Consider the following 22744-nt stretch of genomic DNA (forward strand, 5'->3'; position numbering starts at 1 on the left):
CCTTCTTTGTCTCTTATAACATCCTTGCATTTAAAGTCTATTTTATCTGAGATTAGTATTGCTACTCTTGCTTTCTTTTGGCTGTAGCTTGCATGGAATATTTTTTTTCCATCCTTTCACTTTCAATTTCTTTGTGTCCCTGTGTCTAAGATGAGTCTCTTGTAAGCAACATATTGATGGTTCATATTTTTTGATCCATTCTGCCGATCTATATCTTTTAATTGGGGAGTTTAATTCATTTACATTACCGTGAAGGCATTTCTTGAATCAGCCATCCTATCCTTTGGTTTATATTTGTCAGATGTATTTTTTCCCTCTCTTTATTTCCCTTAATGTACCCTTACTAAATCTCTTTAGTTCTGAACCCTTCTCTATACCTCTCTCTCCTTTCTTTGTTTACTCTGCTGGTAGGGCTCTCTTTAGCATCTCAAGTAGGGTGGGTCTCTGGTTAGCAAATTCTCTCAGCATTTGTGAAGATTTTAAGCTCTCCCCAAATTTGAAGGAGAGCTTTGCTGGATGAAGAATTCTTGGCTGACAATTTTTCTCTTTCAGAATTTTAAATACGTCATACCACTGCCTTCTCACCCCCATGGTGGCTGCTGAGTAGTCACTGCTTAGTCTTATGTTGTTTTTCTTGTATGTGGTTAATTGCTTCTCTTTTGCTGCTTTCAGAACTTGCTCCTTCTCTTCAGCATTTGACAATCTGATCAGAATATGCCTCGGAGTTGGTTTATTTGGATTCATTCTGTTTGGAGTTCGTTGGATGTCTATGATTTGCATATTTATGTTGTTTAGAAGGGTTGGAAAGTTTTCCCTAACAATTTCTTTAAATATTCTTCCCCTTCTGGAACACCAATGATTCTTAGATTTGTGTGCTTTATGTTGTCCACCATATCCCTGAGATCCATTTAGATTTTTTTCTCCATTCTTTCTTTTGTACTTTCACTTTCCATTCTGTACTCTTCCAGTTCATTTATTCTTTCTCAGCTTCCTCTAATCTGGTACTGTGTGTATCCAGATTCTTTTTAATTCTTTTATTTCCATAAGATTGTCTATTTTTTTATTTACTCTTGCAAATTCTTCTTCATGCTTTTCTAGGGTCTTTTTCATGTCCTTTATTTCCTGTGCCATGATGTTGTTGTTTGTGATTACTTCTTTGATTAATTGCTCCAAGTACTGTGTCTCCTCTGATTTTTTGATTTGGGTGTTTGGGTTTGGGTTATCTATCTTCTGGTTTCTTCATATGCTTTAAAATTTTCTGTTGCTTTTGACCTCTTGGCATTTGCTTATCTTGATAGGGTTCTTTTAGGATATGGAGGCTTATTTGAACAATTATCTATAATTTGTCAAGGCACAGCTTGGTAGAGCACACTTTCTCTGACTTGCCAGCAGATGGCGACCCCGAGCCACCTATTACCCTCAAGCCAGTTCTCCCCAAGTGTGTCTATGTGGTGAGTGGGGATCCAAATCTTGTGGGGGTCCAATCAGTGCACCATTATTTCCGTATATAGTTGGTGCAGCCAGCCCTGAAGGTTGGGGGTGTGTCCTGTGCAGTTAAGGTGGGAAGGCAGCTTTAAGACTCAAATCTCCCAGCCATTCCTGGAGACTTAAAGTTGTTGCATGAGTCCAATCCTTTGGCTCAGCTTCCCCACAGTCCCTCTCTGCTGCAGGCCCACAAGTCCCTGGAATTGGCGTAGGGCTCTTGGGACTTCTATGCAGGACCCTGCCTTTAAGCCGTGCCCTCCGTGGGCTTCCATGGAGGGAAGACTGCGCAATGTCACAGGTGAGCAAAATCCCCTAGGGAAGCTCTTGGCCACGGCACCACGCAGGGGTGTTCCTAGCCTGCTGAGAAGATGGTTGTACAGTGCATGGTTATTTCCCCCTTCTGCTGACCTCTGCTTTCCTAGTTCTGGGACAATTAGCTGCAGGTCTGTGAAAGGCTACTGTCCACTCCAGATACTGAGGTGGGTGCCTGGGGTGTGGAAGGCACTTCCCACCACGCTCGACTGCAGGCTCTTGCTGCTAGATCCGCAGCCACTTTTGGGTTTTTTTTTTAACTAATCCATCTCCAAACGCCGATCCTGGGTTTCTCCCAACTGCGCCTTGGCTGCTGTTTCTCCAGCAGCCTCCCTCCCTTATTTCCAAACACAGACTCTCAGTTTTACCAAGTGCCCAGTCCCTGTGGATTTAGTGGACTTTGTCCAGCCAGTGCAATGCTGGAACTGGTATTTTGGAGCACTTTCTGTCTTTTATCTAATGTTTTTCCCGGCAAGTATTTTGCTCTGTCTCTCCTAATCTGCCCATCTTGCATCCTCTCCTGGAATTGCTTTTAATCCTATGTTTGTTGACAGACTAAAGGTCAATCTTGCTATCTTAGTAAAAAGGCACAACTTGACTTGGAAACAGTCTCCATTATTGAGCCGACAAACTTAACTGAACACTTAGCTCGCACTAGAAATGGAAAAAGCCACTAAACAAGCCAAACTACTTGCTTTATAGTTACAACAATTGCAGGCCCCTCCTAAATCATTCCATATCCCAAGACCTCCTGGGGCCTGCCAATATTGCAAAACTGGGACACTGAAAAAAGGACTGCTTTAAATTTCAAAGGAAATGTCATGACCATGCTGCCAATCCACACCCTCCACCTGTAATGCCCACTGACTATGCTCTGAGGGCACTTTTGGTTGCTTCCAGCCCTCACATTTAACCAGCAAGGGGAAACCAAGTTCAAAACGAACAAGGAAACTTGCACTTTTGTAACTGATATTGGTGCTATGCTCTCTGCTACTAATCCCTTCTTATTGAAGCAGCCCACACTTAGGAGCAAACATATAGATATGTGGGGGTCTCTAATCAAGTTTAAATGACTTCCAAATCAACCCTATAACTAGTCACAGAAATGCATTCTTTCCAACTTTGTGATATTGCCCGAATTACCCTATTAGGATGAGATCTCCTAACTAAATTGAAAAGTATTCTCAAGTTTAGTAAAAAGGGGGAAATAATTTTATGCCTATCTGACCAAGAATCCCCTTTAGAAGAACTTCTATGTTACCTGTAAACATTGAGTCTAGAAACCGATCAATGCTGATCACCTGTCCTCAATCCCTGAAGAGTTATGGTCCTATTCTCCTACAATATAGGAAAAAGTGCAGAACTAATTTTAGTTCAAATAGACCCCTCCAAACCCCTTCCCAAACATTCCCAATCCCCTCAAACCAGAAGCCATTAGAGGTTTAACTCCCATTATTCAAGACTTACACAGAAGGGCTTAATAATCCCATGCATGAGGCCCTGCATCACTCCCATCCTCCCTGTAAGAAAACCCAATGGGAAACAATGGGGATTTGTTCAAGACCTAAGAGAAATAAATAAAATTGTAATTCCTTGCTTCCCTATAGTCCCAAATCCTCATCTACTCCTATCCCAGATTCCTCTTGGGACTACCCATTTTACACAGTTGACCTCTGCAGTGCATTCTTTAGCATACCAGTCCACCCTGTTAGCCCATACCTGTTTGTATTCACATGGAATGAATTACAGTATATCTGGGCTGTTATGCTTCAGGGATTCATGGAATCCCCCAGTTACTTTTCTCAAACCCTTGAAAAATGATTTACAGGACATAACTTTCCCTCAAGCTCCACTCTCATACAATATATTGATGATCTCCTTGTGTGTTCCCCTAATGAACAAACATGTCAGGTTGACCCCCTACATTTACTACAACAGCTGGCCTTAAATTGTCAAAAAGTCTCTAGGGATAAACTCCAATCCATGCAGCAAGAAGTCAAATATCTAGGGTACATCTTCTGTCACCAGGGAACTTTATTAGATCCCCGAAGAATTTTTTCTATATAAGATTTTCTCAAAACCCATAAAAAAATTCAACTGAGAGGATTCTTAGGACTTTGTGGATACTGGATACCAAACTACTCCCTTACAGCTCAACCTCTCTATGAACTCCTACAGCATACTGTACCAGAGCCTTTGAGCTGGACTATAAACCAGATTGATGCTTTTCGTAATCTGAAGGAAGCCCTATGAAACACATCTGCCCCTGGTGTACCTAACTATGATTTCCCTTCCAGCTGCATGTCCATGAAAGAGAGCAAAATGCCTTAGGAGTATTAACCCAAAGTAAATGGAGTCAAGAGGCACCTTGATATCGCAGTATGCAATTAGATCCTGCAGCCTGAGCATACCTGCCTTGTCTCTGATCAGTAGCTGCAGCAGCCAAACTAGTTGAAGTTACTGCAGATAAAGTTATGCAGAACCAATTTGATCTTTCTGTTCCTCATGCTGTGGAATTCTTGCTTAATTCTGCTTTAACTCAGCATCTCTCTGCTGCAGGACTCACATCTTTTGAACTTACGCTTCTCTCTCCTTCTTGTATGTGCAATCATAACACACCTCCCCTAAACCCAGCCACTCTCCTACTTTCTGACAAAGGAGCACCTGATCATGAAAGCATAATTCTTTACCGAAACCCTAGTTTTCTCTAGGCCTGACCTCAAGGAAACCCCAATAAGACAACCCAGATCTAATCCTGTTTTCTGACAGGTCATATCTAAAACCTGAAGCCTCAAATGCAGATGCCAAGCTGGATATGCAGTAACTACCTTAAGAGAGGTTCTTGAGAGTAGCTCCCTTCCTAAAGAAACTTCCACCCAAAAATCAGAATTAATAGCCCTTACTTGAGCTTGCCAAATATCTAAAGTGTTAAGAGCAAACATTTACACTGATAGTCAATATGCCTTTGGTGGAGTACATGCTTTTGGTATGCTCTGGAAACAAAGAGAGTTCCTTACCTCCTCTGGAACTGCCATTGGGAATAAAAAGCATGTAAATACTGGAAGTTCTTTTGCTCCCCAAGGCTATTGTAGTTATGGTTAAAGCTCATACTCATGAAACTTTCAATTCAGAAGAAAGCAAGGGAAATGACTGTTGATCAGGCTGCTAAGGCAGCAGCTCAAATTCTCTCACAAAAACCAACTGAGCTTGGTACATGGGATCAAGAATTGGCAAATCCCGAAGAGAAGAGGCTAAACAAACCAAATAGCTGGATAGGGACTAACAGTCATGCAATATTACCAGATGTCCTAAAATTATCAATATTCTGAGCGCTTAATTCACTTACACACACTTGGAACAGCCAAAATGATAGAAATAATGGAAAAATACTGCTGGGGATGCCTTTATATTATTGCTTACTAGGTCTGTACTTCTTGTCAAACATGTCCACATTACAACCCAGGGAAGCCATTCAAGTTTCCCATGGGACATTTTCCTTTACCTTCTGGGCCAGTGCTAACTGGCACATGGACTTGATCCAGTTTCCCACTTCTTATGGACATAAATATGTGCCAGTAATCATCTGTATGTTCTCTCACTGGGCAGAAGCCTTCCTTTCTAGAGAAGTTACTGCCTGTTTCTGTGGCCAAGAAACTACTTGAAAATATCATTCCAACTTTGGGCACCCTTACTGAACTTCACAGTGATCAAAGGATTCATTTTACAGGAAAAATAATTAAATAAATATGCAGTCTTCCCTGTATATCAAAGATTGCACTGCCCAATCTTTAGGCCTGGTGGAAAGGACCAATGTGATAATCAAACAACAATTACACAAGCATAGTGACTTGCTAAAATTATCCTTCTCTAAAAATTTCCACTAGTTCTTCTCAAGCTTCGCTCAACCCACTTTGGGAAGCATAAATTTCATGGAACCCCATGAAATTGTTACTAGAAGACCTCTACTACTGCCTCATATTTTATTTACAGACCCTAATATTGCCCAACAAGACTGGCTTAAATTTTGTAGGTACTTATGAACTACTCTCGAGCTTATGTTTCACAGGTTGAGGAAGCCTTTGAAGGAGGAGAACATCACCTGACTCCAACTGACTCCAAAAATCTGCAGTCTGGCGAGTTAGTGTACTGGAAAAGACATCAATTAAAAAACTTTGGTATCCTGCTGGGAAGGACCTCCTCATCAGGTCCTCCTCACCAACCAATGTGCTGATAAACTTGCTGGTGTAGGGCCTTGGGTACACCTATCTCAACTTAAAAAAGCATCATCCAATCATCGGAAAAGTAGAGCTACCGGTAACCTCAAACTCACCCTAAAGTTTCAGGTTACCCAAAAATGGATAGCAAATGATTTGCACAGCTTTCCCCAAGCGCTATATATAGATCAAGAAACATGCATTCTTTCCTTTCCTTTCTCTTTTACTTTTCCTTCCCGATCGTTTGCCATTCACCATCCTTTTCTCCTAGCTGTACAAAGGACTGCCAACCTAGACAATCTGTCAAATTGCTGGGTCTGCATTAATTTAGGCTCCACGAGACGGGCTCCAGTTATTGGCCATATCCGTAGACATTTAAAAAGTATATTTTGCATAGACTAAGTATGTTTCAAAAGGGATAGGCACTCAACAGATACATATCAGAAATGGCCGCCCCATTGTACTTATCTTACTCTTGAAGGGAGCCTCCGTAGCATAAATTGCCCAGACTCTAATGAGTTTCTCTTTGCATAAACAATGATAATGGCACTGGACTTTATCTAGGTACTGCCCCAGCTACTTTTTCAATCTTGGTATGACCAAGGGGAAGGCAAATGGTATTCTCTCTACAATGACATGACAATCAAATAGCACTCTGATGCTGATGTACATGACACTTACCATTTTGAGCTAGATGAAACTGCCTTTTCTACCATTGGAAACTTTTCAGAGTATTGGAACACGAGTTTTGTCCTTGTCTATAAATCTGACAATCATATTATCTATCTGGACCAATTATCAGGCCTTGCTTGGACACAAATTCCTAACAGTAATTCACTCTTTTATAACCATTCCTACAGCCTATTGTATCAACTACACCTCAATGTCCATTGTTTATACTCCACCAGACCCCATAATTTTATAGCCTTTGCTTGTAAAGATGCAAACTCTTCCACTTCTGGAGGTTGAGAGAGGCACAAACAAAATTGCTGGATTGGGGTAGTACTTTGATTCTCAGTCTGGTTGGCACAGGCTATTTCCTCCTAGGTGGAAAGAAAGCCTATATAGCCTTACCACTAGCCTGGAGTGGGACTTGCACAGTGACCTACAGAAGAGGGCCCAATTAGAAACAAACATGTTGCCAACCTGGGAACTTTTTTATCAATTCAAAAACCATGTTTAGACCTAAGCAGGACCTACAGAATACAACCCATCAACTGGAAGTGTTGGTATAGTTTAGAAATTTCTAAGAAGTATATTTTGGTTTTATGGAATTCCTCAACTTCAAAAAGTCAACCAAAATGTGTCAAAAACTATTAAGGTACCATTAATCATACCATCAAGGCATTAGAGAACTTACCACTCAAAGTTTAGTGAAGGTTGTTTTACAAAACTGTAGGGTACCTGATATCCTCACATCTCAGAAAGGAGGGAAATGTGCTTTCTTAGTTAGGGAGCAATGCTGCTTTTATAAATCAATCTGGCAAAATTGAACAAAACATTAAGGAAAACAAGAAAAGATGCAGATACTGCAAGAACTTCCAAAGCTTGGAAATTATTTAGTGGTTGAATCTTGGGTCTTGGGAAGACTGGAGTATGGGCATATTTCAAACACTATCAATTGTTTCTTCCTTATAGTTATTACAGTGTCTTTAATTTGTTGTCTTAGTTTCAGAATAAAGGCTATGGTTCAACAATCTCTCACTTCCAAAATCATGCTGGCAAATCAGGCTTTCAATCTTTAGGCCTGCACTTAGGGATGCCTTATAGTACAAAACTTCTGATAACTGCCTTTGCTTACCCCAAAATATTGCTGCCTCTGAATAATATTCCTCTTGTGTCTTTCAGAAATCTTGTCTCTGACCTTTAATGGACTCCATTTTCCTAGTGTTGCCTCAACTGGCTATAGTTTTGTAACATATTTCTTTCTCTGTGGGACATTACTGGACCTTTCCAGCTCTGTGGATGCCTAGGATATTTCCCTAGTACTGTGGGACAGCACAAAATCAACCTTTGTCAACTATGCTTACTATGAATGATCTTGATGAAAACAGGGAAATGTTAAAGTAGCTCTACATTGATCTTTAGACCCTACGTTGCAAAATGGGTCCTGGCAAAGGAGGCACACAAGGTGGACACCCTATACTGACCTCCAATCAGACTTCAAGAATGTACAGCTTAGAGAAAGAGACTTACAGGAAAGAGATTTACAGGACAGGAAAAAGAGGCCTAAGCTCTGACCAATCAGTTTCAGACAAGTTTCCTTCTGCCTCAATATTCCAATAAGCTGCTAGAACAGAACTCACCTGACAAGTGCCATTTCTCTTTTGGACTACAGATTCACAATGCCCCTCTAATGTTTTGGAACTACTTAGTGGTGCCCAATTTGTGAATTGTTATATTGTTAATAAAGCGCCATAGGATCATTGTATATAACTATTTTTTATATGTTGTTGGATTGTGCTAGGACTGAGAATTTCCGTGTCTATATTCATAAGAAATATTGGTCTGTGGTTTTCCGTATATAATGTCTTTGTGTTGTTTTGTTATCAGGGTAATAATGGCCTCATAGAATGACTTGGGAGGTGTTGCTTGCTCATCTATTTTTTGGAAGAGTTTATGAAGAATTGGTATGAATTATTCTTTAAATGTTCAGAATTCAGTAGTAAAGCCATCTGAGTCTTGGATTTTCTTTCTGCATAGTTTTTTGATTACTAATTCAATCTATTTCTCTGTTATAGTTCTGTTCAGATTATCTATTTCTTCTTGAGTCTTCTAGTTTTAGTCTTTCTAGAAATTTGCCCACTTCATCTAAGTTATATAATTTGCTGGCATACAATTGTTCATAGTATTCCTTTATAATCCTTTTTATTTCTATAAGGTCAGCAGTAATGTCCCTGCCTTCATAACTGATTCTAGTAATTTGAGTCTTTTTCCTTTTTTCTTGGTCATTCTAGCTAAAGATTGTCAGTTTGGTTGATCTCTTCAAAGAACGAGTTGCTGGTTTCACTGATTTTCTCTATTGTTTTCCTGTTCTCTATTTCATTAGTTACCACTCAGATCTCTATTAGTTCCTTCCTTCTGCTTGCTCCAGGTTCAATTTAATCTTCTTTTTGCAGTGTCTTAAGGTGAAGGTTAGGTTATTGATTTGAAATATTTCTTCTTTTTAAATATGGGCACTACAGCTATTAATTTACCTCATTCAATTTCATTCTGTAAGTTTTCATATATTTTGCTTTATTTTCATTCTTCTCAAAGTATTTTTAAATTTCCTCTTTGATTTCTTCTCTGAGCCATTGGTTAATTTTGAGTTTTTTAAATTTCCATATTATCTATGAGTTTTCCCAAATTTCATTCTGTTGCTGACTTGTAATTTTATTCTACTTTGGTTGAAGAACATATTTTGTATTCTTTCTAAACATTTGAATTTATTTAAGTTTGTTTTATGGCCTACTGCTGGTCTATCCTAGAGAAGGTTCTGTTTGTATTTGAGAAGAATGTATATTCTGATACTTCTGGGTGGACTGTTCCATAGATGTTTGTTTGCTCCAGTTGGTTTATTGAGCTGTTCAAATCTTCAATTTCCTTGTTGATCTTCTGCCTAGTTGTTCTATCCATTATAAAAAGGGGGGTATCAAAATCTCCAACTATTATTGTTGAATTGTCTGTTTTTCCCTTCATTTTTGTCCTTTTTATGCTTCATGTATTTAGTTGCTCTGTTGTTAGGTATATATATGTTTATAATTGTTATACCTTCCTGATGGACTAACATTTTTATCATTATAAAATGTCCCTCTTTACCTCCAGTAATATTTTTTTGTTTCAGTGTTTGTTTTGTCTGGTATTAGTATAGTTAGCTATGCCAGTTTTCTTGTGGTTGCTGTTTACATGATATATTTTTTCCATCCTTATACTTTCAATTCATTTTTATCTGAGTCCAAAATGTGTCTCTTGTAAAAAGAATATAGTTAGATCTTGTTTTTTAAATCCAGTCTGATAATTTCTGCCTTTTGTTTGGATTGTTTAATCCATTCACATACAATGTTATTATTTATATTGGTGGATTTATGTCTGCCACTCCACTTTTTGTTTTGTATATGTCTCACATCTGTTTTGTTCCTCTATTCCTCCTTTATTGCTTTCTTTTGCATTAAGTGAATAATTCTAATGTAGCAATTTTTAATTCTTTAAGGATTTTTTTCACCATATATTTTTTAGTTATGTCATTATTGGTCATTCTAGGATTTCCCACATACATCTTAACTTATCCGAGTGAGCTTCAGACTTATATTAATTTAATTTCAGTAAGATAAAGAAATGTTGCCCTTCCATGTCTCTATTCTCTTTCCCCCCTTTCTGTAGTGGTATTATTGTTACACCTATTACATTTACAATTCTTAGAAACCCAACAATATTTTGTTATAATTATCATTTAATACAATTTTATGTCTTTTAAAGAAGCGGAGAAGAGAACAAGTATATATTCAGAGCTTTTCTTCAATTAACCTTATTTATTATTTCTGGTTCTCTTTATTTGTTCCTGTGGACTCAAGTTGCCATCTAGAGTCATTTCTTTAGTCCAACAGAGCTTTTATCCCACCAGCCTCCTTTATACTCTTTTTGGCAATATATTATATATCTACATTTCTACAAGTCCAATATATTATATACATATTGCTTTATACAATTGCTTTCAAATCACTTAAGCAAGGAAACAAGAAGAAATATGCATGTATAACGCCTTTTCACAATCACATAAATCCTTTTACCAATGCTCTGTTTTTTCTTGTGATTCAAATTACTGTCGGTGGTTACCTGCTTTTCATCCTGAAGAATTTCCTTTAGTATTTCTTATGAGTCTACTAATAACAAACTATCTGTTTTTGTTTATATGGGAATGTCTATTTTGCCTTTATTTCCGAAAGATACTTTTGCTGGATATAGGATTGTTTTTTTCTTGAAGCACTTCAAATATGTTATCCCACTGTCTTCTGGCCTCCATTGTTTCTCCTGAGAAGGCAGCTGCCAATCTTACTGGAATTCTCTTATAGTTAATGTGTTGTTTTTTCCTTACTGCTTTCAAGAACTTCCTCTTTCAGCATTTCTTCCTGAATTCTTTTTATGATGTGTCTTTTTGAGGATCTCTTTGTATTTATCCTATTTGGAGTTTCTGAGCCATAGATGTATAAATTACGGTTCTTCAATAATTTTGCAGCTATTATTTCTCCAAAAATTTTTGGTCATTTTTCTCTGTTATTCTTCTCGTACTCCCATTATGCACTTGTTGATGTGCTTAATGGCACCTCACGTTTCTCTGAGTCTGTCTCCGTCTTCATTTTTTGTCTGTCTGTTCTTCAGGTTGTATAACCTCTATCAATTTATTTTCAAGCTTTCTATTTTTTCTGCCAGTTCAAATCTACCATTAAGCACCTTTAGTGAATTTTTCATTTAAGATGTGACAGTGTCATATACCTTCCCGTATTTCTTTAATCATGGCTTCCTTTGGTTCTCTGAACATATTTATAATGGCAATTTTGAAGTCTTAGTCTGTTTAATTAACAACTGGTCACTCTCATAGGCAGTTTCTGATGCCTGCTTTTATTCTTGTTTCTTTGAATGTTTTGCAATTTTTTGTTGGAAACTGGACATCTGGAAACTAGCAACTCTGTGTACTGCTCCCCCACCCTCCACCACTAACACCCAGAACTTGTTACTGTTATTTGCTTGTTTATTTGTTTAGAGACTAGCTGGATTATTTTAATGAGGTCTATCCTCTCACCTCTTCCTATGGTGTGAAGCCTCTCATGTTGCTCTTCATGAGGCACAGCCTTGGATATACCAACAGTCACTCTGGGATGGCGGTGCTTTTGGCAGGGCTCTTTTTGATTGTCTCTTTCCCAGCTATTAAGCTCTGGCTTGTTGCACCAGTGTTTCCAGTAATGGCCTGGGGCATAAATTGCTCCATGGACTGATCTATTAAATTTGGCTCCTTTGAAGGGATAGTTTTTGAGGTCAGTGTTTAAAATTTCTTCTGACCCTAGGAGGGCTCATCTTAGCTGTCTCTTTCCCTGATTCTCTCTGATAAACTAGTCAGCCCACAGTTAAGCTTGTATCTCTAATAAATCTACCAGACACCACTTAATTGCTTTTCACCACAACCTCCTCTGTTCTTCACAACTCCCTAGGCTTGAACTTCTCCACAATCCCTTGCCAATGAAGTCAGTTCCTTTGGAAAGAGATTTGGAGCTCTTTGTTTTATGGTTTGTTTCTCCCACTGGTAAAATCTCTGAGCAAGGGCTCTGGATCAAGGGGTAGGGATAACAGCAACCTCTTCCCGAGTGCTACCCCTACTGGAGGAGATAAGTGCTCAGTGTGTTGAGGGTTTAGGGGTAGGGGGCAGTAGCCTCAGGTCTTCGTGGCTTGCCTCTTCTGAAATGGAACCTATATGCCTTAAGAGCCAGGGAAAGGGGAGCTGGAATCCAAGTATTCTTAGTGACACCATGCTCAAGGTATAGCCTCCATCCCACAAACAGGGTTGGTGAGAAGGGAGCCCCCACTTCTCTGCCATGCATACCAGTAACCTAGCCTCAGCAACAAGTAGCTGGGGGCAAGATGAGAAAGGCTTAAGTCTTGCCCCTCCTGGGAAAACATCCCCTGGGAGCAGGGGGAGAAGGCCTGTGTTCTTGTTTGTACTCCTCTGAATGGACTTGCTGTCTCATTGAACAAGGAGGGGTAAAGGAGGGAGTAGTTCTTCGTACAAATACCATAGTCTCTTACCAGGTTTGAGTGCATTTTCTTGAATAAATATTTCTTCACTCACTGTATACCCTTAGGATTACCTGCAGAGACTTTACTGGTTGTTTTAAAAATACTTATCAACAGTTTCACTGGGAGCACATCTGTGGAACTCCACATACTGTCATGCCATAAGTGGAACCCATCTTATACTCTTAACAGTAAATTTTTCAAATTGTATGTGCTAGATGACATTTTAAATACAATGAGAACAAGCACTAAAGCTTTGAAAAATCACCATCTTTTTTGAGTTTCTCTGCATTTTTACAGGTCAGGTTTGCATCAAATAAAATATACATTAGTAAAACAAATACTTCGCCACTTATAAATTAATTTCTCTTCTAAGTGCCAAATCCAAAGAAATCATTCATACACTTGAACTGGGTACAGGAATATAATTCATTAATCAAATATGCTACAGAAAATTACATTTACTTGGCTATCTTATAGGTCAGTTATACAATGGCTACCCAACATTTTTAATTGGCTCCTATAAAATTGGTAAAAGTAAATGAATCAGCCATTTTATAGTTGGACTATGTTGGGGATAAAGGCATGATTACAAATGCCTTGAAATGGTAATTAATATATCTCTAGTCAGAATGTTTTTTCTCTATCACTTAGTTCAAATACTTTATAACTGATTTTAATTTTTTTTAAGGTTAATACATGAAAATGATTGAAAATATCTTTAACCTTACCATATTAGGCTCATACCCCAGAGAAAACAAGTATGGCTTTTCTTCTAAAACTGCTTCCTTCCATTTTTCATCAGATACCAAACCAACGTACCAGTCACTTTCATATTCATCAAGGCAGTTAATCAGCTCTCTGAAGTCTTCTATTGGACCTAAACTTGCTTTATCAATCATTAGTTTCACAGTATATCTAAAAAAATGCAGAGGCAAAGAATTTTAGAATATTTTTTATCAACTTCATAGATGAAATAGATTTTGTTCAATCAATATTTTTAAGATGTTGAACTGAAATCATACATACTCATATAAAAAGATTAGGGAGAAATGATGCAGTTAAGGTGAAGAAATCCAGTTTGCCATATGAAAAACAGGTTTTCCATATAAAACCAAAGGAAGTACAAATTAAAGTATATTCCTGAAATAACCACAACACATACTAAGCATATTTTTTTTCAAATTTAGGAAAAGGATTTTTAAAAAAATAGAAATGAAGGAAATGTCTCCTTCTAGGTGATTAAAAAAAATTTAGTTTTTTCTGCCAATATTATGACTTGATATAATTAAAATGAATTACCTGAATGCTTTCAGTGCTAGCTGGAAAAGTTCTGTCTTTTCCGTAAGCCAATCCAAGGCAACAGACCAAGGCAAAACACTATTGTAAACTCTCAATATATAACCAGGACTAGGAGTCATATTATCTGTTCCAAGCAAACTGAAGTAACAAGTCATTACTGTATGAACATAAAAGTCTTTTAAAACTTTGTCATTTGCAATTTCTTCCAGTACACCTGAGGCCTTTTCTTCTGAATGAAAACATTCCAACTGCCTTAAAACAAATTGGTACCAGTCTTCTGGAAATAATGAGCTCATCTCCTTTATTTTGGAATTAGGCAAACAGTTAGACCCCCACTCTGCAGGTATGCTTAATAAGTGAGAATGTGAGCAACCCAACTCCATGAGAGGGATATATGCCATGCCTTCTTGTTTACCTTTGTCAATAGCAGGGTATCCCAATATAACAGCTTCATAAAGACTATTTTCAGGAACTGCGCCTGTAGACTGTTCACCAACCCTCTGAGATTCTACCGATCCCGGAATAGGCAAGTTTGTAGCTGGGAAAACTTTCAACTGATCTTTTTCTTCTTTTCCTTTTTTTATGGTTGGCTCATCATCAAAAATATTATCATCAGACCAGTCTTCAAAAGTTTCTGAATTTAAACTATCTGTGTCTTCTGGGCATTGGGGTTGTGGTGAAGTATTCAAAGCAGGAGTGATTATTAGAGATGGTTTCCCTTTATTATCAGTTTTATGAACATTCTGCTTGCTGGGCCTTTTGGAGCAGTACCGAACAAGTAGCCATACAAGTACTTTCACAAGGTCACCTTTAAATTCTTTTAAGTTTTCATGAGAATCAATTATGCCAGACAGTACATTCCTGGCATCAGAATATAGTTTCACAGGCAAAACAGTACAGGGTGTTAAGATATTTCCAAAGTGTTCATTAAAGGAACATATTCTTCTGTATTCTTCTTGCTCAAAGGCACCTTCAAAAACTTCATCAACTCTTCGAGCTTCAGCAGTATGACAGGATGTCTCCTGCAATTCTAACCCCTAAAGAGGAAATTAAAAACACTTGAATCCTTGACCATTTATTACACAGAGAAAAGCAACTAGTCTGTAAATGCCCATGGATTCATAACAAAAATGGAAAAAGTTCCTTTAACTCAAGAGCTACACCTTAACTCAAACTCAACGGCACTTAACAAATTTGATAATGGATACAGAGATTAAAAATGTTACTGCTATTTATAAGAAATTATAGAAATTCCACTAGAAATTGGCAAAATAACTTTACTGAGTATGAATACACTTTTAAAAGAATATTTATCTAAAGTCAAAATTGAATTGCTCTTACTAAAAACCTTTTAAAATTATAAAATAAACATATTTTTGGAAAAAAGCAAAATTGGAATTACACAATATGTACAGTAATTTTGTATCCTTTTCACCTCACTTTATATATGATTGAGGGTGTCTACTGTATGGATGTGTCACAATTTATTTAACCATCGCCTTGTGCCAGGGTTTTTTGTTACTGTTGTTAATGAAATAATAAAAACAATAATAGATTTACTTAGTTGATTATTGCCTCTCTCTTCCAACTGCAATGTAAACTCCATAAAGATGCTGTCTTTTGATTACTACTGTATCCCTAATGTCTTTCTCAGTACTTGGCACAGAATGGGTACACAACAAATGTATCCTGAATGAATATTATGAATATGTTCATATATGAATTTTGAATATATTTCAATTACTTTCCTAGAAGGAATGAATTGAAGAGAATGTATCAAGTTGCTGTTTGCAGTTATTATTATTTATTTACAGATTTTTTTTTTTTTTTTTTTTTTTTTTTTACAAAACTACCAGTGCCTTTGATAAAAGATAATGCTTTCAGTTTGTATTTTGACCCAAGAGAGCATGAGATGTAACATCAGAACACTTTTTAAATCATGGCTCCACCAGGTGATGGTTATGGAATTTTGAGCAGGTTACATACCCTGAGATTCTGTTTCCCTCTCTTTCAAAGAAAAATAATCTTAGCCCATAGGGATGAGAAGATTAAATTAGGTAAGTAACAAAAGTGCTTTGTAAACTTTAAAAGTGTTACATAAATGTTAGTAGATGGTATAGCTAAGCCAGTTTGTGTCAAAAGTAAAAAAAGAAAGACTGCCACCAAAAAGTATGCCTTTCTACAACATGCCAAGGAGCACAGATTAACTGAAGGTCCTACCTTATTAGGTATTATAAAACCATACCATTTTTAAAAATAGAACAAAATTAAACAGTCAAAATGTCCTTATTATTTTGCATATGTTATTGACTACCTCTACTTGTACAGGTTAGACCAAAGCAGTGGTTCTCAAACTTCAGGTAGAGTCAGAAACACCTGGAGAGTCATTAAACTATACATTGCTGGACCCAACCCCAGAGTTTCTGATTTAGTAGGTCTGGGGCAGGGGCCAATAATTTCCATTTCCAACAAGTTCCTTGGTGATGCTGATACCGCTGGTCTGGCTACTGCACTTTCAGAACCACCAGACTAAGGAAACAGCTTTAGACACCAGTAATTCTATTCACTCTGTACTAAGACAAAAAAAAATTCATTCATTTACTATTCATTTAACGAATATTTACTGAGGGCCTATTATGTGCCAGGTATTGTTCCAGGGGTCTAGGATATATCCTCAAATAAAACAAAGATCTCTGCTCTTGTGATACTTGCATTACAGACTGGGGGAGATAAGCAATCACCAATAAAACTACTAAATTAATTACCAAGTATGTTGGAAGGTATAAGTATAAAGAAAAAGTAAAGCAAGGCAAGGGGGATGTGGAGTGCAGGATTGGGGGCAGGAGGCGATTTTAAATATGATGTCCATAGTAGACCTCACTGAGAAGGTGACATTTGAGCAAAGACTACGTGGTAAGGAGGTTAGCATGCAGTTATCTAAAGGAAAAGTGTTCCAAGCAGAGGGAGGAGCCATAGGCTGAAGTAGAGTTAAAGGGTTAAAGTAGTAGATGAGGCCAAAGAGAGAATAGGAAGCTCAACCATTTGAGGCCTTGGCTTTAACTCTGAATGAAAGACAGATCCACTGCAAGGTTTTGAGCAGAAAAGTAGCATTATCTGACTTAGATTTTACAGAGATCATTCTGCTTGTTGGGTTGAGAATGTACTACAGGGGGCAAAGATAGAATCATGAAGACCAATTAGGAAGCTATTGCAATTATCCAGGCAAGAGATAAAAATGGCTGGGACCAGGAAGCTGAGAAGTGTTAGGTTGCAGGATATGGTTTAAAGGTAGAGCCAACAGGATTTCTTGATGGACTGGATGTAGGGTACAGAATTCAAAAAGTAGTAAATTATGACTCTAATATTTTTAGCCTGAGCAACCACAAAGACTGAGGATTTGGCTCTGGGGCACTCTGATATAAAGGGGTCAAGGAAAAGAGAAAGAACCATCAGAGGAGACTTAGAAGGTGTCACCCATGAAACAAGTGAAGAGAGTAATCAACTGGGTCAAATGCTGCCAACAGGTCAAGTAAGATTAGATCTGGGAGCTGGATTTAGCAACGTGACAGCTATTGGAGAACTTGACAAGAGCAGTTTTGGTGAAGTAATAAGAGTCAAAAACTTAGAGGAAATTGAAGGGAAAATGGGAGGAATGTAATTGCAGATATAATTATAAGCAACTCTATAAAGAATTTTGCTTTAAAAGGAAGGAGAGAAATGGGATGTATAGGTAGGGGAAATGGAGTCAGAAGAAGGTTTTTGTTAAGCTGAGAATCCTTATATGTTACAGGAGTTAAAAAATTTTACTGAAATATATTTTTGAGATGCTCAACTAGACAGGGATAAAAAGAACAGGACTGGAAGAAAAGGAAGCAAGTATATTTTGTTACTATGCTCTATTATACAATCAGCATGCTTTATGTTCATATGGAAATATATTGTTAAAAAATCCCTAGGTGTTTTCACAGGTAATTAAAGATACTCTTCTATGAAACTCAACTATTTAGGATTTGATGTATACATAACAGATAACATTTTACACATGAACTATAAAAACACCAGAGGTTCCAAATGCAAACTGACCTTAATGTTGATACAGCAGTAAGTACAGCCACGTTCTAGAATGATTATCCATATTAAACGATCCTGAAAACGGCCTAAGAAATGAGACCCAGGTAAGATGAGACCTAAAAAATAAATAAATAAATAAAAAAGTGAATCATTTCTCCAGCTTGTTTTATTTTGCCATACAAACAACAACAGTTGGAAGAGGCAAGCAATAGGTGATATACATAAAAATTCAAAGACATATTTTCCAGAAAAAACAACATATTAGGAACATATGTTAAACTTATTAGGAAAAGTATTAAATATATATGAGCCAAGTTCACCCTATTTTAAAACATTTTATATACATAAAAACATACAGAAATAAATGTTTCATGGTTTAAAAGTTTACATAAAATGCTACCACACTGTACACATACTTTTAAAACTTATTTTTTCCCTCAACATGTCTTAAGAGATTGGCCAAATCAACTGTAGACAAATCCAGTTGATTCATCGTAACTGCTGTAAAAAATTCATTGTATGAATATAAATTGAATTTGATTATCTACTTCCCTGTTGATAAACATGTCAGATGTTTCAATTTTTTTGCTATTACAAACAATGCCACAGAAATTATCTCTGTGCAAGTTTGCTTGTATACATGTTGTGTAGAGAAGAGTTAACACAGCAGCCCTGACTGCTAGCCTTTGAAAGACCTGCTTACAAGATTGGCCCTTGGCTGGTATCTGGGAACTTGGATTTTGGGAGAGTTCCCACCATCTAAACTGATAAGAGAGGCTCACTGTGCTAAAACTGTTTGTGCAAACAATATGGCTTATGCGGAATACCTGCTTTCCTTTTGGGAGTTTGGAATTTTGGTAGGTGCTAGGCAGAGTGTGACTATGTAAACAACCCCCAATAAAAACCCAGGACACTGGGTCTCTAATGAGATTCCCTGGTGGTTGACATATCAGTATTGTCACAAATCGTTCCTGGAGAACTAAGCACATTCTGTGTAACTCCTGTGGGAATGGATTCCCGGAAGACTGCATGTGGTCTCTTCTGAACGTCACCCCATGTACCTTTTCCCTTTGCAGATTTCACTCTGTATCCTTTAGCTATAGAGTAAACCTTAGCCTTTGGTATGAATATACCGTGAGTTCTGTGTGTCTTCCTAGCAAATCATCAAAACTGGGAGTTGTCTTGGGGACTCCCCAACACAATTGTATGTGCAAGAGTTTCTCCAGAATTGGAATCACTGGGTTATAAAATCTAAAATTGGAATCCCCAGGCGAAGGGACGTGCTTGGGGATTATAAATTACCAGTTTACTCTTCAAGGTGGTTGTATGAATTTACATTCCCTTCAGCAAGGAAAGAGAGTTCCTGTTACCCTAGTCAAGACTAGTACTAGACTTTTTAATTTTTGCCAATCAGATGTGTGTGAAATGTTATCTCATTTGTTCTAGGAAATACCTTATAATATACTTCTTTGTTGATTTGATAATGAAGTATAATTTCTAGCTAATTATTAACATACTTCCTATTTCAGATGTGAGTTTAACCTCACAGGTGTTTTAAAAGTAGCATAGCATTATTTAATGAAAACTAATCAGAACTGGATAAAATTATTCAGAGCATAAATATTTCCTATAAAAAAGGAAAATGATTATTTATAAAAAGTTGCACTACAAAGACAAAAAAATTTTTCTTGAATTATCTCACATAATATACAATTAGAAAAGTTCACCCCAAATAAACATTTCATTAAAATTCTGATCTTCGATTGCTAATCTGCCTGAAATCAGTTTGCCAGAAAGGAGACTACATTCTACTGTCATCAGTTTGCACCTTTATCTACCTAAAAGCAACCTTAAGAAGTATAATAGAGTTGAATTTGCAGTTAGTATATGAAGAAAGCATTATAATTCAAAAGAATAACTGATTCCCATCAAAAATCTATTTTCTTGCTAATATTTCCACAGCACTTCATTTTGGGAAACTACAGATCATTGACCAAAGCTTTTATATTACCTTGTCCAGTAATTTTGTCAGACTGCTTCAGAGTCAAAACAGTGATTAGTAAGACAAGACCAAACTTCCTTACGTGCTTCGACCTAATATGGAAAGCTAGTTTTGACTCTTTATGGATCTAAGCTATTCCATCTACTTGAAATGAATTCATAATAAAATCATGGAATCTTGGGAAAAAAGATATTTTCATATTTTAATGGTGGAACTGCAACCTGATTTTATTCAAGAAAATGTTTTTAAGAGATCACATTTACTATTTCTGCCTACATATCAGAGTATTAGAATCTGTTTTATAGCCCACCATATGGTTGTATCAAGAGATTGTTTTTCTGTGTGTTCTTTTTTTTTGTACTTTAAATACATTAGTGGGGACTTCTTAAGCACAATCCATTTATTTACCTAAACTTCCAGCTGTCATTGCAGACTGCAGTGCCACAGCCAAACTTGGGACCATTTGGTAGTAGTACACACTATCTGCGCAGACACAGGCTGCACTGCCTACTACTCCTGGCCAACTCCGAGTAGGTCGAGGAAACCCCACCAAGAACACAGGTAGGGTGAAGAGTGGGAATAAGGGAGAAGACAGTAGTGTAGAAAAAACTATGAAGAGCAACACAAACGGAGAGAAGACAATGTTGAGAAGACATAAAGTGGTAGTTGATTTTCGACGTTGTTTTTTCTCCATCCATGAGACCCAAAGTAGAGTCACAGCAAACTTCAATTTAGAGATGAACTGAATCAGGCGATCACGAATGAGACCAACCTATAGAAATGTAAAAATGATTTTTGTTTATTCTTAAAGACTTTTCATGAATTTTCAAGATTACATGAAGAAAAACTGAATAATGATTTTATTCTTGCTTCAATACCTCTTTTGGGGAAATAGTTGGACCCTTAACTGCAATATATACAAAATTTAACTCAAAGTAGGTCATAGACCCAAATATAAGAGCTAAAGCTATAAAACTCTTAAAAGAAAACATAGTAAATCTTTGTAACATTGGAGCATGCAATGTTTCTTAGAAATGACACCAAAAACACAAGTGACTAATGAAAAAAAGTAAATTATATTCCATCAAAATGAAAAACTTTTGCAGTTCAAAGGATCTATCAAGAAAGTGAAAAGACAACCTACAGATTGGGAGAAAATTTTTACAAATCATGTATCTGTCAAGGGACTTGTGTCCAGAATATATTAAAAAACTCTTATAATTCTACAATAAAAAGACAAATAACCAAAGTAAAAATGGGCAAAAGATTGAATAGACATTTCTCCAAAGAATATACACAAATGGCCAATAAACACATGAAAAGCTGTTCAACATCATTAGTAGATCAAGCAATGCAAATCAAAACTACAATGAGAGAACAGTTTGCACCCACTAGGATGGCTCTAACAAAAAATTAAACACTTGTCCCCCATTACTTGCAGGAATATAAATAGAATAGGAAATTTTGAAAACAGTTTGGTAGTTTCTTGAAGTGTTAAATATAGACTGACTATATGACCCAGCCATTCCACTCCTAGGTATATACCCAAGAGAAATGAAAACATGACCATACAAAAACTTGTATAGCAGCATTATTCATGATAGCCCAAAAGTGGAAGCTAACTAAATATCAACTGATGAATCAACCAAATGTGGTACATATACATATGATGGGACATTATTCAGCATTAAAAAGAATTAAAAACTGATTGATTCATGCTACAACATGGATGAACCTCTGAAAATACTATATAAGTGCAAGAAGCTAGATGCAAAAGATTACATAGTACATATCATTCCATTCACGTAAAATGTCTCAAATAGGCAAATCCATAGAGACAGAAAGTAGATTAGTGGTTGCTAGGGTTGAAAGGGGGATGGGGGGAGGGAAAGATGGAGTGGGAATAGGGAATGACTATTAATGTGTATAAGGTTTCTTTTTGGGGGTGTTGAAAATGTTATAAAATTAGACTGTAGTAATGGTTGCAAAATTCTATGAATAGACACTACTGAAGTGTACACTTTAAATAGGTGAATCTTACGGCTATGTGAAATATATCTCAATAAATCCACTAACAGATTTACCAGTAAGAGTCTGATTCCTGTATCCAGGCTTCTATTCCACCATAAGTCTGTACCGAAGATCAACAACTGCACTACTGACACAATGACTGTCTCCAATAAAGCATTTTCTGTATTCTGCCACACCTGCAGTACACAAATTATCCACTTTTATTGGGTATAATTTGATAATCTAAGCAAATTTTTAGAGTAAATGAAATAAAAATTAAACTTAGCAGTAGGAAAATAAATACTATTAAATATACATTAGGATTACCAGTCTAAAAGCTCTAGTGAATCCAATGGAGACTGACACGGAGTGGAGCCCTTGTAAGGAACTGTCCAGTGAAAGAAATGCTATCAAAGCAAAAGGTGATACTAAAACAAAAAAAGAGACAAATTTAATTAAGGCAAATAATCCCTTTCACCATATTTTATTTTGCCAAAAATAAGAATTTTTATTAGCACACTTAAGCAATTAACTACATAAACTAACAAAAACCAAAACATACAAGCACACGTATATACACAGT

General features: G+C 36.9%; 1 protein-coding gene across 3 annotated transcripts in view; it reads right to left on the reverse strand.

The window, feature by feature from the left end:
* PCNX4 (pecanex 4) overlaps positions 1–22744 on the reverse strand; it is a 56402-nt gene that overhangs the window by 7676 nt on the left and 25982 nt on the right. For all 3 annotated transcript variants that reach the window (XM_037832598.1, XM_037832597.1, XM_037832599.1), the window contains exons 5-10: positions 22489–22589; positions 22236–22358; positions 20560–20923; positions 18162–18265; positions 14079–15115; positions 13508–13694 (exon numbers count right to left, since the gene is read on the reverse strand). In XM_037832598.1, the coding sequence (XP_037688526.1) occupies positions 13508–13694; positions 14079–15115; positions 18162–18265; positions 20560–20923; positions 22236–22358; positions 22489–22589 (1916 nt within the window). The remainder of the gene's footprint in view (positions 1–13507; positions 13695–14078; positions 15116–18161; positions 18266–20559; positions 20924–22235; positions 22359–22488; positions 22590–22744) is intronic.

This window comes from Choloepus didactylus, chromosome 4, assembly GCF_015220235.1.
Source record: "Choloepus didactylus isolate mChoDid1 chromosome 4, mChoDid1.pri, whole genome shotgun sequence".
NCBI lineage: Eukaryota > Metazoa > Chordata > Mammalia > Pilosa > Megalonychidae > Choloepus > Choloepus didactylus.